The sequence below is a fragment of the Salvelinus alpinus genome, chromosome 4 (genome assembly GCF_045679555.1).
Source record: "Salvelinus alpinus chromosome 4, SLU_Salpinus.1, whole genome shotgun sequence".
NCBI classification, from domain to species: Eukaryota; Metazoa; Chordata; class Actinopteri; order Salmoniformes; family Salmonidae; genus Salvelinus; species Salvelinus alpinus.
The window spans coordinates 55,906,160-55,920,177 of NC_092089.1; the positions used below are offsets into that span (position 1 = coordinate 55,906,160).

Below are 14,018 nucleotides of genomic sequence, written 5' to 3' on the forward strand. Positions count from 1 at the left end.
GTTATGTGTGGAGGAAAAAGGGGGAGGCTTGCAAGCCGAAGAACACCATCCCAATCGTGAAGCACAGCATCATGTTATGGGGGTGCTTTGTTGCAGGAGGGACTGGTGCACTTCACAAAATAGATGGCATCATGAGGAAAGAAAATAATTTGGGTATATTGAAGCAACATCTCAAGACATCAGTCAGGAAGTTAAAGCTTGGTCGCAAATCGGTCTTCCAAATGGACAATGACCCCAAGCATACTTCCAAAGGTGTGGCAAAATGGCTTAAGGACAACAAAGTCAAGGTATTGGAGTGGCATTCACAAAGCCCTGACCTCAATCTCATAGAAAATTTGTGGGCAGAACTGAAAAAGTCTGTGCGAGCAAGGAGGCCTACAAACCTGACTCAGTTACACCAGCTCTGTCAGGAGGAATGGACCAAAATTCACCCAACTTATTGTGGAAGCTTGTGGAAGGCTACCCAAAATGTTTGACCCAAGTTAAACAATTTAAAAGGGAATGCTACCAAATACTAATTGAGTGTATGTAAACTTCTGACCTACTGGGAAAGTGATGAAAGAAATAAAAGCTGAAATAAATCATTCTCTCTACTATTATTCTGAAATTTCACATTCTTAAAATAAAGTGGTGATTCTAACTGACCTAAGATAGGGCATTTTTACTAGGAATAAATGTCAGGAATTGTGAAAAACTGATTTTAAATGTATTTGGTTAAGGTGTATGTAAACTTCCGACTTCAACTATACATGTCGTGGAGATGAGAAACCCAGCTAGTCATTTAGCAGACACTCTTATCCAGAGCGACTTGCAATTAGTGCATTCATCTTAGAATAGCTAGGCGAGACAACAACATATCACAGCCGTGGGACTGTGATCTTCCCACAATAAAGTAGCAGGAAAAGACAAGTTTAGGTTTTTATTTATCTATACATGTTTTGGGGGGTGCCGTGGGATTTATATAAGATACTCTTTGAGGAGGAAGTGTTTCTAAACATTTCAGAAGATGGGCAGGGACTCCGCTGTCCTGACGTTAGGTGGAAGTCTGTTCCACCGTTGAGGTGCCAGGACAGAGCAGAGCTTTGAAAAGGAGCTGAGCTCTTGTAGGGATGGGAGGGCCAAGAGACCAGAGGTGGCAGAACGGAGTGCTCGGTTGGGGTGTCGGGTTTGAGTTAATGCATCCAGTAACACACACACACACACACACACACACACACACACACACACACACACACACACACACACACACACACACACACACACACACACACAGTTAAATATCCCTCACACGCACACACCTCTGGGTTCCACATTTTTTTGAACTGCAGTTTATATATCACTGAATCTACAGAAATGAGACCACATTGTCATTCAAGTAGATCACAGAGTATGAGAGAGAGGGAACAGGAGAGGAGGCAAGAGAATAGAAAACGGAGATCGCGAGTGGAATAAGACTGCCATCTGCTGGCAGTAAGCAGAGCCATGTACAATATACTGCATGGCTCCGTGAGTATTCAGCTCAAACAAAAACTAACACACAGGAATAACCTGTTCAATATCGCCTTTCATACAGACAAAACACTTGTAAATCTATATTTTATGTTAACCTGGGCCTTTTCTCTGCATCTTCAGCTGTGATCTAACTGCTATCTAATTGTATAATACAGTGTTTACAGTGAGCACGTCTGCAGGGACAGTGCAGTGAAATCAATGGTGTGCAACAGTGTCCATTTTTCTCTCCACCAACAGATGGTGTATGAGAGCACTGTTTACCATAACGTGATGTAACGGTTTGCCCATTGCCATGCTAATGTATCTTTCTGGTGCTGACAGGGGTGTTTAATGTGTGATCTTGTGTGGTTAGGAAGTACCTTGAACATATGGAGAGTAGACCCTCCATATACACAAGAAATTGCAGTGTGTGTGTGTGTGTGTGTATGTATGTATATATATATATATATATATATATATATATATATATATATATATATATATATATATATATATATATATATATATATATATATATATATATATATTGACTCCTCACCTGGACGAGGTAGTGTGAGCAGAGACTGAGCAGCTCCAGCAGCTGAAGGTGACTTCCTGCCGACAGAACATCCTGAATCACCCCTGGCTCCAGTATTATCTGAGGAGAGGACCTGAGTGAGACCACTTCCTGTCCACCTCACACACTACTCACCTCCCCAGACAGACAGGTTCCGTCCCAAATTACATCATATTCCCTATATAGTGCCCATAGGGTTCTGGTCAAAAGTAGTCCACTATGTATGGAATAGGGTGCCATTCTGGACGCACTCAATGACAGAAGCACTCAGGACCAGTGGTCACTTTATATAATGCTGCTGATTCATGTGTGTGGGTGTGTGACTGTGGTCTCAGGCCAGGCGTGTTTTTTGTGTGCAATAGCATTTATACGAATGTGCTTCCACTCATGTGTCACTGAAAGCCTTTGAGAGGCATTATTTACGCTATATGTTCTTCAATAGACTACATGTGCTGGTCCCACTTTATATTCAGTGTCTATAAAACATGCATTTAAAAAAAGGCTCATTGCTTTGCAGTTAGCGTGTTATTATACATTGTTATTCGCACAGTTATTCTTCTCTCAACTGTGATACCTATCACATTTACATGTAATTGCCATGTAAATACAGGATTTGAGCAACATCCAATAAAAAGTCAGACTGATATGTCGAATGTGCGTGCGTGGGTCCTCTCAGTGTAGACTATATAGCAACAGCATGCCTGCTAACCTTTATGGCCCCTGACATGTGGCTGGTGGATTTCAGCAACTAGCTGTGTGGTTGTTTACTGAAATAAGCATATTGCTCACGTCTCATCATCTCAGCAGAAAGAAATGGACCGGCAGCCGGCTGCTGACCTACATCGACACAACTCCCCCTGCTCATTTCCACTGTGGAAATGCAATTAGGAATAATTACGAGATAGCCAGCCTCTCACTACTGGGCCACAGGGCATAGGTCTCTTGACTCCTCACCGCAGAGAGAGAGAGAGGGAGAGAAAGGTGGGGGGGAGAGAGAGAGGCAAGAGAGAAAGCAAGAGAGAGAGGGGGGGGGGGTGAGAGAGAGGGCGGGGGGGGGGAATCACTGGCATACTGCAGAGTCAGGCTAGGTTATCACATCCATACATAGGTTGTAGCAGGTGTAGTACTCCACCACTAATTTAGAGGGTCCAGTCACACAAATGTACTAGATGGCAAAGGTCCGGATGGATATTGTCATTTATCAGCATAGTAACAAACCGCCACATCGCGACTCATATGACTCCAAACTGCTCACACCCCTCTTCTTGGCGGAGAGAAAACGGCTGCATTTTAAAGCAAATTTCCTGCAATTCTACACATTTTGTCATGTTTTATGTGCGTTCCTATGATACCGGAGTGACTCAACAAAATGAATGGGGGCCCCCTACGGGTCAAGTATCGGGACTGCGATCTGCCTGTTGAGTATGGCTGGGCTATCGCTTTAAATCAGCTAACGAAAAGCTGAAAATTATCACTCTTAGTTAGTGTTAGCCTGGATATTTGTGAGATATGTTTGTGCGTACAGTTCAGTACCTGTGTGTGACTTGAGGACATGTGTGGGGTGGCTAGCTGTAGATGAAGGTGCTACTGTATACTCACCTGTCCTGTGTAGGCGAAGTCTAGTGCATGTTTCAGTCCCACACTTGTCACTCCCTGAAGCGTCACCTCATCTGCCTCACTCTCCACAATGCACAGACTGAACATGGCCTGAGAACACACACACACACACACAGAGAGACAGAGACAGAGAGAGAGCGAGAGACAGAGAGAGAGCGAGAGACAGAGAGAGAGACAGAGAGAGAGACAGAGGGAGAGACAGAGAGAGAGAGAGAGAGAGAGACAGAGAGAGAGAGACAGAGAGAAAGACAGAGAGAGAGAGAGACAGAGAGAGAGACAGAGAGACAAAGAGAGAGACAGAGAGAGAGACAAAGAGAGAGACAGAGAGAGAGACAAAGAGAGAGACAGAGAGAGAGACAGAGAGAGAGACAGAGAGAGAGAGAGACAGAGAGAGAGACAGAGAGAGAGACCGAGAGAGAGAGAGAGACAGAGACAGAGACAGAGACAGAGACAGACACAGAGACAGAGAGAGAGACAGAGACAGACAGACAGACAGACAGACAGACAGACAGACAGACAGACAGACAGACAGACAGAGAGACAGAGAGAGAGAGACAGAGACAGAGCGAGAGACAGAGACAGACAGAGAGAGAGCGAGAGACAGAGACAGAGACAGAGACAGAGACAGAGAGAGGAGACCTCAGACAGAGGCACAGCAAACCTGATCTATAAAGAGGCTACAGCATAGTTGAATTACAAAAACAACTGTATATGGCCTCATAGATACGGGAAGTAGGCACCCCCTGAAATATCATAATAATAAATACGAAAAATAGTGCACTGGGTCTTTACTAGTCCTGTATTAGTGGACTGATATAGCCGTCTGTTTCGCAGGCAAATTTAAAAAAATGTTTTTTAAAACTTTATTGCCCATTGTCTTAGAGAGAACAGAAGTTCATATTTTTGCTTGATCAGCACACACAAACAAACAAACAACCCCCCCCCCCCCCAGGGGTTGAAAGCACAAGTACTACCATGTGATTTCACACAGCAACTACCCTCCAGTTGCAAGCTCATTCTTGGCCTCTTCATAGAGTTCATTGGACATAGAGATCATGTGTTTCTTTGACACCCATCTTAAAAGCTATATTTATCACTATCTGACACACACACACACACACACACACACACACACACACACACACACACACACACACACACACACACACACACACACACACACACACACACACACACACACACACACAGTGAAATCAAAGCCCCAGAGAGAGCAGCTGCCTGGCCCTAAGCCTGCTGTGCCTGATGCCGGGTGCTCCCCAATCAAAGCAATTGATTGGTGTCACAGTATGAGATGATGGCAGAGCCATTGATCAGGGTGGAGGAACATGGGAAGTGCCAGGGTGATGGATTAGTCATGTCTTTAAGTAAAATAATCAAGGACTCCTAAATCACACTAGCCTAGGTACCAATCTGTTTGCGCCTTCATGCCACACCTTGTCATGCAGAGTTGACATGATAGCACAAACAGATCTGGGACCAGGCTACAGTCACACCACTCACCACAACAACCTCAGAGCAGAGGATACTCCTGGCCTTTTTTTCATTAGGACTAGTCTTTTTGGGGTGTAAGCACTAGTGTTGTTCTAGGTAAATTGTGTTTCCATAGCTAACTCAGTGTCTACTCTATAAGGGATTGGGACAACCACTTAATTTATTCAGAGTAATTGTGAACAATAAATGTGTCAGATCTTCTTGCCTTGTCTCTCAGAGTGTTTACAGCTTTGTGGAAGTTACCTGTGGCGCTGATGTTTAGGCCAAGGTATGTATAGTTTTTTGTGTGCTCTAGGGCAACGGTGTCTAGATGGAATTTGTATTCGTGGTCCTGGGAACTGGACTTTTTTTGGAAGACCAATATTATTTTTGTCTTACTGAGATGTACTGTCAGGACCCAGGTCTGACAAAATCTGTGCAGAAGATCTAGGTGCTGCTGTAGGCCCTCCTTGGTTGGGGACAGAAGCACCAGATCATCAGCAAACAGTAGACATTTGACTTCAGATTGTAGTAGGGTGAGGCCAGGTGGTGCAGACTGTTCTAGTGCCCTCGCCAATTCGTTGATATATATGTTGAAGATGGTGGGGCTTAAGCTGCATCCCTGTCTCATCCCCCGGCCCTGTGGAAAGAAATGTACGTTTTTTGCCAATTTTAACCTCACACCTGCTGTTTGTGTACATGGATTTTATAATGTTGTATGTTTTTCCCCCAACACTACCATCAATTTGTATAGCAGGCCCTCCTGACATATTGAGTCAAAAGCTTTTTTGAAATCAACAAAGCATGAGAAGACTTGCCTTTGTTTTGGTTTGTTTGTCAATTGGGGTGTGCAGGGTGAATACGTGGTCTGTCTTACGGTAATTTGGTAAAAAGCCAATTTGACATTTGCTCAGTACATTGTTTTTACTGAGGAAATGTAGGAGTCTGCTGTTAATGAAATGCAGAGGATTTCCCCAAGGTTGACGCATATCCCACGGAAGTTATTGGGATCAAATTTGTCTCCACTTTTGTGGATTGGGGTGATCAGTCCTTGGTTCCAAATATTGGGGAAGATGCCAGAGCTAAGGATGGTGATAAAGAGATTAAGTATAGCCAACTGGAATTTGTGGTCTGTATGTTTTATCATTTCATAAAGGATACCATCAACCCCACAGGCCTTTTTGGGTTGGAGGGTTTTTATTTTGTCCTGTAGTTCATTCAAGATAATTGGAAAATCCAGTGGGTTCTGGTAGTCTTTAATAGTTGATTCTAAGATTTGTATTTGTTCATGTATATGTTTTTGCTGTTTGTTCTTTGTTATAGACCCAAAAAGATTGGAGAAGTGGTTTATCCATACATCTCCGTTCTGGATAGATAACTCTTTGTGTTATTGTTTGTTTAGAGTTTTACAATTTTCTCAGAGGTGGTTAGATTCTATGGACTCTTCAATTACATTGATCTGATTTCTGACGTGCTGTTCCTTCTTTTTCCGTAGTGTATTTCTGTATTGTTTTAGTGATTCACCATAGGGAAGGCATAGGTTGAGGTTTACTGGGTATCTATGTTTTGGTTGGATAGGTTTCTCAATTTCTTTTTAGGTTTTTGCATTCTTCATCAAACCACTTGTCATTGTTGTTAATTTTCTTAGGTTGTCTGCTTGACATTTTTAGATTTGATAAGGAATCTGAAAGGTCAAATATACTGTTCAGATTTTTCTACTGCCAAGTTTACACCTTTGTCCAGGTAATTGTCTAGAATGGATTGCATTTGTTGTTGCCTAACTTTCCTTCCATCTATAGCATTTCTTAATATTATTCAGTTCATTTGGCTTTGATGCCTCATGATTGAGCAAAGCTCTGTTCAAGTAGAGTGTGATTTTGCTGTGATCTGATAGGGGTGTCAGTGGACTGACTGTGAACGCTCCAAGAGACTCTGGGTTGAGGTCAGTGATAAAGTAGTCTACAGTACCACTGCCAAGAGATGAGCTATATGTGTACCTAACATAGGAGTCCCCTCGAAGCCTACCATTGACTATGTACATACCCAGCGTCCAACAGAGCTGCAAGAGTTGTGACCCGTTTTTGTTGGTTATGTTGTCGTAGTTATGTCTAGGGGGGAATATGGGGGAGGGAATGCTGTCACCTCCAGGTAGGTGTTTGTCCCCCTGTGTGTTGAGGGTGTAAGGTTCTTGTCCAGTTCTGGCATTTAGGTCACCACAGACTAGTTCATGTCCCTGGGCCTGAAAATATTTTATCTCCCCCTCTAGGATGAGAAGCTGTCATAGTTAAAGTATGGGGATTCATTTGGGGGATATAAACTCAGCAAAAAAAGAAACGTCCCTTTTTCAGGACCCTGTCTTTCAAAGATAATTCGTAAAAATCCAAATAACTTCACAGATCTTCATTGTAAAGGGTTTAAACACTGTTTCCCATGCTTGTTCAATGAACCATAAACAATTAATGAACATGCACCTGTGGAACGGTCGTTAAGACACTAACAGCTTACAGATGGTAGGCAATTAAGGTCACAGTTATGAAAAGTTAGGACACTAAAGAGGCCTTTCTACTGACTCTGAAAAACGCCATAAGAAAGATGCCCAGGGTCCCTGCTCATCTGTGTGAACGTGCAGACCACGTGTAACAACACCTGCACAGGATTGGTACATCCGAAACATCACACCTGCGGGAAGTTACAGGATGGCAACAACAACTGCCTGAGTTACACCAGGAACGCACAATCTCTCCATCAGTGCTCAGACTGTCCGCAATAGGCTAAGAGAGGCTGGACTGAGGGCTTGTATGCCTGTGTAAGGCAGGTCCTCATCAGACATCACCAGCAACAACGTCGCCTATGGGCACAAACCCACCGTCGCTGGACCAGACAGGAATGGATTTATCGCATTTATCGTCGAAGGAATGAGCGTTATACCGATGCCTGTACTCTGGAGCGGGATCGATTTGGAGGTGGAGGGTCCGTCATGGTCTGGGGCGGTGTGTCAAAGCATCATTGGACTGAGCCTGTTGTCTTTGCAGGCAATCTCAACGCTGTGCGTTACAGGGAAGACATCCTCCTCCCTCATGTGGTACCCTTCCAGCAGGCTCATCCTGACATGACCCTCCAGCATGACAATACTGCACGTACTGCTCGTTCTGTGCATGATTTCCTGCAAGACAGGAATGTCAGTGTTCTGCCATGGCCAGCAAAGTGCTCGGATCTCAATCCCATTGAGCACGTCTGGGACCTGTTGGATCGGAGGGTGAGGGCTAGGGCTATTCCCCCCAGAAATGTCCGGGAACTTGCAGGTGCCTTGGTGGAAGAGTGGGGTAACATCTCACATCAAGAACTGGCAAATCTGGTGTAGTCCATGAGGAGGAGATGCACTGCAGTACTTAATGCAGCTGGTGGCCACACCAGATACTGACTGTTACTTTTTGACTCCCCCTTCAGGGACACATTATTCAATTTCTGTTAGTCACATGTCTGTGAAACTTGTTCAGTTTATGTCTCAGTTGTTGAATCTTGTTATGTTCATACAAATATTTACACATGTTAAGTTTGCTGAAAATAAACGAAGTTGACAGGGAGAGGACGTTTAGAGAGGAGAGGAGTTTAGGTAGCACGAGGAGATTTTTTTCTGTTGAGATCATTCCTTATTAATATCTTGCCAGATGTAAAATACCATGTTTCTTGTAGGATGACAATGTCTGCATTTCCAATTTCTTTGATGAATTCTGGGCTCCTGCTCTTTAGGCCAACAGCAGATGACCTCAGACCTTGTGTATTCCAGGATGTGATAGTAAAAGCTTTGTGATCCATATTGTCTAGTGTTGTTTTCATGTGGTTTAGGCTCGGACCATTACAGTAGGTGTGAGCAGAGCATGGTGAGCATCTGATACATATCTCTTAGGCCGCAGGATGGGGCTTGGGCAGGTGTATTAGTGGGGGTTGGGCCTGTTGCTCTGCTCACGGCCTGGGTAGATGTGCGGCTTTAATACAGTAGACTAAAAACAGTTGCATGCATTCGTGAATTGCAATGTATTTATTGCTTAGGCTAACTATTCAAAGCTCCCTTTGTTATTCATTTTAAAACTAAAATGCTTGATTGCATTTCAAAGCATAAATGTCTCATGCTGTGTGATGGCATGAACAAATTAATGACTGATTGATTAATACAGTAGCCTATATATTGAAAAATAGGCCTGTGCCAGTTTGCAGAGGCAACTACCAGAGGCAACTATCAATACCACCTTGCACTCTTGCGTGCATCTAGGTGATCTAGGGTGTAATCATTAGTCCATACAGTTTTAAACAAGAGTTTCTAATTGACAAATTCAGGTATTTTTATTCACATTTTGTTCCATTTGCTTCCGTTTAAGAATCGGTGGAACTGGATACACCCCTGATCACCAGCGAACACGGTTCACTTTCATATCAGCCACAGACTGTCAGGACCCGGTGCGAGAAACAGTCACTAATAATCGTCAGAACCCAGAAGATGAGGCAGACACAGCAGTACTAGAGATGGTGGTTTAATTAAAGAACAAAATCTTCAGGCAAAGAAACTAAATCCACAATGTCCAAAAATAAAGCCAAGAGGCACAAAATGGAAATCCTCCAAAATACAAAAGAAACTCCACAAAGTGGTAAAAAACAGCAGGGAAAAACAAACCTCAAAAGACTACTCAAATAATACACAAGAACTAAACCAGAGAACCTCTGGAAAATCCAACAAGAGAAATATCTATATAAAACAAGGCTTGGGCTGGGGCTGGGTGCTAACTTACAAACACTGAGCAAGGAACTGAGGAACACACAGGGTTTAAATACTAACAAGGGAATGACCTACAGGTGCAAACAATAATAGAGCAAGAAAAACAAAAGGTACAAAAAAGGTGCAATGGGGACATCTAGTGACCAAAACCCGAACAGTCTTGGCCAAAACCTGACACAGACAAACGGCATGATCACTTTGCTCATTGTATGATTCTATCTCGCATCTACGCACTCTCTTCCTCTCAACTTTTCCCTTTGCTTGTGGACTTCATTGTGACCAGGCAAAATAATATTTCCAAGTTAAACCTTCATACCATAATCACTAACCACTATACACAGCCTACATCGTTGTGTCACCATATTAGCTAACATCATAGTCAACGTAGCTACTAGAACTAACGTGTTAGAAACCCACTACAATCATGCAGTACAGCAAGCAGTTTAGTAGTTACACCGGTGGGCCCGGTGACAATAAAGTAAATTAGGGTATTTAGTCTAGGACACACTCTTAGGCCTACAGCTCGATGGTGGTTACACAAGGCTACTTACTATACAAAGATATTTCGACAAGTCCAGGCGACAACAGAGCTACACTGATCAATCGAGCTCGGTTCCCAAGTTTCTAAACCATCTTTGGTATAGTGTCGCTAAATATTTGAGTTGAGGAAGTGTGATAATCCTTAGGATATTTTAGCGATCCCCAGTAGACGTCCTAAATGCCCCCCCAGCCTTCAGATGTGAGCTAAACAGTGCACTTGGACTTGAGATGCTTTTTAAGGCTATGGATGCGAAAGTGAACTTATCATTTCCAAACGTTTAAGTCGGTTGTATGCTGCTTTGCGATCTATTAACAGCATATTCATTACGATATTAAATAGGCACTATATTTTTTACTGATGCATTATTCAATTCATACGGACAAAACATAGCATTCACTGTGAAAGTTGATACATGTAGGCCCTTCATATATAGGCTATGCACTTCGTTCAATTTATCGAATCAGTTATTGTTGACGAAAAAAAATGACAGATGTGGTGTTTTGCGCTTGTGCACATAATGTGACATAATTACATTACCCGACCACCCCCAGTAAAACTAATCCCATACGAATAGAGTTTAAGGCAAGGGCTGTTTCTGCTATTATGCACATAGCAACATGGGGAATGGTGCAAATTCTAAGGCGCACTGAATATTATGTTTCAGAACCGCGGACAGCGACCATATCCACCACGGGAGAAAGCGCATGTTCTAAAATAATATTAGATTTATTAGTGTTGCACCATTTATAATCTAACCACATGCGTCTTAGAGTGATGGACTGTGCCATCCCTGTGGCCTCCGCAATGGAGTAGTCCACTAAGACATGCGCGAATCAGACAGGTGCATCATGAAAAAACATAACCAGTGACTGCTAGACTAAATAAATCTCGGTCGACCAACAGCCTATTGACCAAACAACTAAACGCGGTCAAACCTAAGCTTTTCACATTTGGAATTGAGATTTTCACTTGGACAGATAGACAGCTAGGAGAACAAGAGACACAGAGCAGGAGACGCAGCAGGTAGCCTAGCGGTTAAGAGTGTTGGGCCAGTAACGAAAAGTCGCTGGTTTGAATCCCTGACTTGAATAGGTGAAAAATCTGTCCATGTTCCCTTGAGCAAGGCACTTAACCCTAATTGCTCCTGTAAATGAAACGGCAAATGTGATTTAACATGAATCTATTAAAAACAGTTCTCTAGTCATGAGGTTTGTGCAGTAGGCTATAGGCCCAAAACATTATCACTGCATATTGGCTTTGCTTGAATTGCCCTGCCAATGCATTGTTGTTCTTCTCAGATCATTTCAAAAAGATACAGTACCAGTCAAAAGTTTGGACACACCTACTCATTCCAGGGTTTCTTTGTTTTAACATTGTAGAATAATAGTGAAGACTTCAAAACTATTAAATAACACATATGGAATCATGTAGTAACCAAAAAAGTTCTAAACAAATCAAAATATATTTTATATTCTTCAAAGTAGTCACCGGTCTAATGTCCATTGCTCATGTTTCTTGGCCCAAGCAAGTTTCTTCTTTTTATTGGTGTCTTTTAGTCGTGGTTTCTATGCAGCAATTTGACCATGAAGGCCTGATTCACACAGTCCCCTCTGAACAGTTGATGTTGAGATGTGTCTGTTAATTGAACTCTGTGAAGCATTTATTTGGGCTGCAATGTGAGGTGTAGTTTTAACTCTAATGAACTTATCCTCTGCAGCAGAGGTAACTCTGGGTCTTCCTTTCCTCCGGTGGTCGTCATGAGAGCCAGTTTCATCAATGCGCAAGATGGTTTTTACAACTGCACTTGAAGAAACTTCAGTTCTTGGAATTTTCCGTGTTGACTGACCTTGTCATTTCATTGACTGACTGTCATTTCTCTTTGCTTATTTGAGCTATTCTTGTCATTATATGGACTTGGTCTTTTACCAAATAGGGCTATCTTCTGTATACCACACTTGCCTTGTCACAAAACAACTGATTAGCTGACTACCTTAGTGACTTCCTCATGAAGCTGGTTTGCTTGATTACTGACTAATATACACTACATGACCATTAGTATGTGGACACCTTGGCGGTCTCGTTCTGCGAGCTTGTGTGGCCTACCACTTCGCGGCTGAGCGTGTGCCTAGACATTTCCATTTCACAATAACAGAACTTACAGTTGACCGGGAAGGCTCAAGCAGGGCAGACATTTGACGAACTGACTTGTTGGAAAGGTGGTGTCCTATGACGGTGCCAAGTTGAAAGTCACTGAGCTCTTCAGTAAGGCCATTCTACTGCAAATGTCTGTCTATGGAGATTGCATGGCTGTGTGCTCGATTTTAGACCTGTCAGCAACGGGGGTGGCTGAAATAGCCGAATCCACTAATTTGAAGGGGTGTCCACATACTTTTGTATATATAGTGTATGTGCAGATATACTGTGCAGATATACTGTGTAGATATACTGTGCATGCGGACTGTACTGTATAGGTTCCATGTCCTCCGCAGGCAGATGTGCACATTACACTGACATTACATTCTGGCACAGAAGATGGCATCATACTGTAAGGCGGCCGTCTTTCGAGCTCTGACCCAACTTTGCTTCTTTTTGCGTTTTCCTTGACTTTTTTGGATGAAATGTATCCACTATCAGTTCTTATGATCGACAAGAACGTTTGAACATCAGATCGGCAGTTACTAAACCTCAATTCCGGCTTCAACTTCGACTCATCTGCCCTGGGCTACCCAAGACGAAACGCAGGCAAAGATTGCAGGAGAGGGGGAGCCCTGCCAAGATTAAGGTGAAGGGATAACCGGCCACCTCTTCCCTCCATTTTATTGGCCAGACACTTGATAATAAGATGGATGACCTCCAATCGTGAATTTGATATCAACAGGACTCTCATAACTGCAATATTCTCTGCTTTTCTGAAACATGGCTTTCGGAAAAGATACACCCCCCCACCCCCCCTCCCCCTCCATGGCTATCCAACTCGACGGATTCTCCATTCACCAAGCGAACAGGACATTGGATTCAGAGAAATCCTAGAAGGGGAGGGGTATGACTCTTCATCAACAGCAAATGTTGTGCTGGCTCTAGCCCAGTGGAAGTCTTGACTCATTGTTCACCCGTCTTGGAATACCTGATGGTCAAATGTCGACCCTTCTATTTCATGAGAGATAGATTTTCAGCTGTCATCATGACTGCTGTATATATTCCACCTCAGGACAAGAAAAACAACAAGCTGGCACTTAAAACGTCCTGTACCGGGACTCCGCTGATAGCGTCGACAAGCGAACCACCTCCGCGACCGGCTTCGTTAGGAAATGCATCACCGATGTTGTCCCCGCAGTGAAGGTTAGCTGCTTCCCCAATCAAAAGCCCTGGATTAACACCAAGGTTGCAGCTAAACTAAAAGGACAGTGCTACCACACACAGGTCTATCGCAGCCACCCAGAGACTACGGCTGATGACAAGAAATCCTGCTACGACCTCCACAGAACTTGGCCAGGTCGCAGTTGTAAATGAGAACTTGTTCTCAACTGGCC

At 43.3% G+C, this 14,018-nt stretch overlaps 1 protein-coding gene across 1 annotated transcript in view; it reads right to left on the bottom strand.

Moving 5' to 3' along the window:
* The window catches only part of LOC139573987 (kelch-like protein 32), a 38,058-nt gene that overhangs the window by 10,217 nt on the left and 13,823 nt on the right, over positions 1 to 14,018 (bottom strand). The window contains 2 exon segments of the mRNA XM_071398033.1: positions 2,051 to 2,149; positions 3,668 to 3,775. Coding sequence (XP_071254134.1) covers positions 2,051 to 2,149; positions 3,668 to 3,775 — 207 coding nt within the window.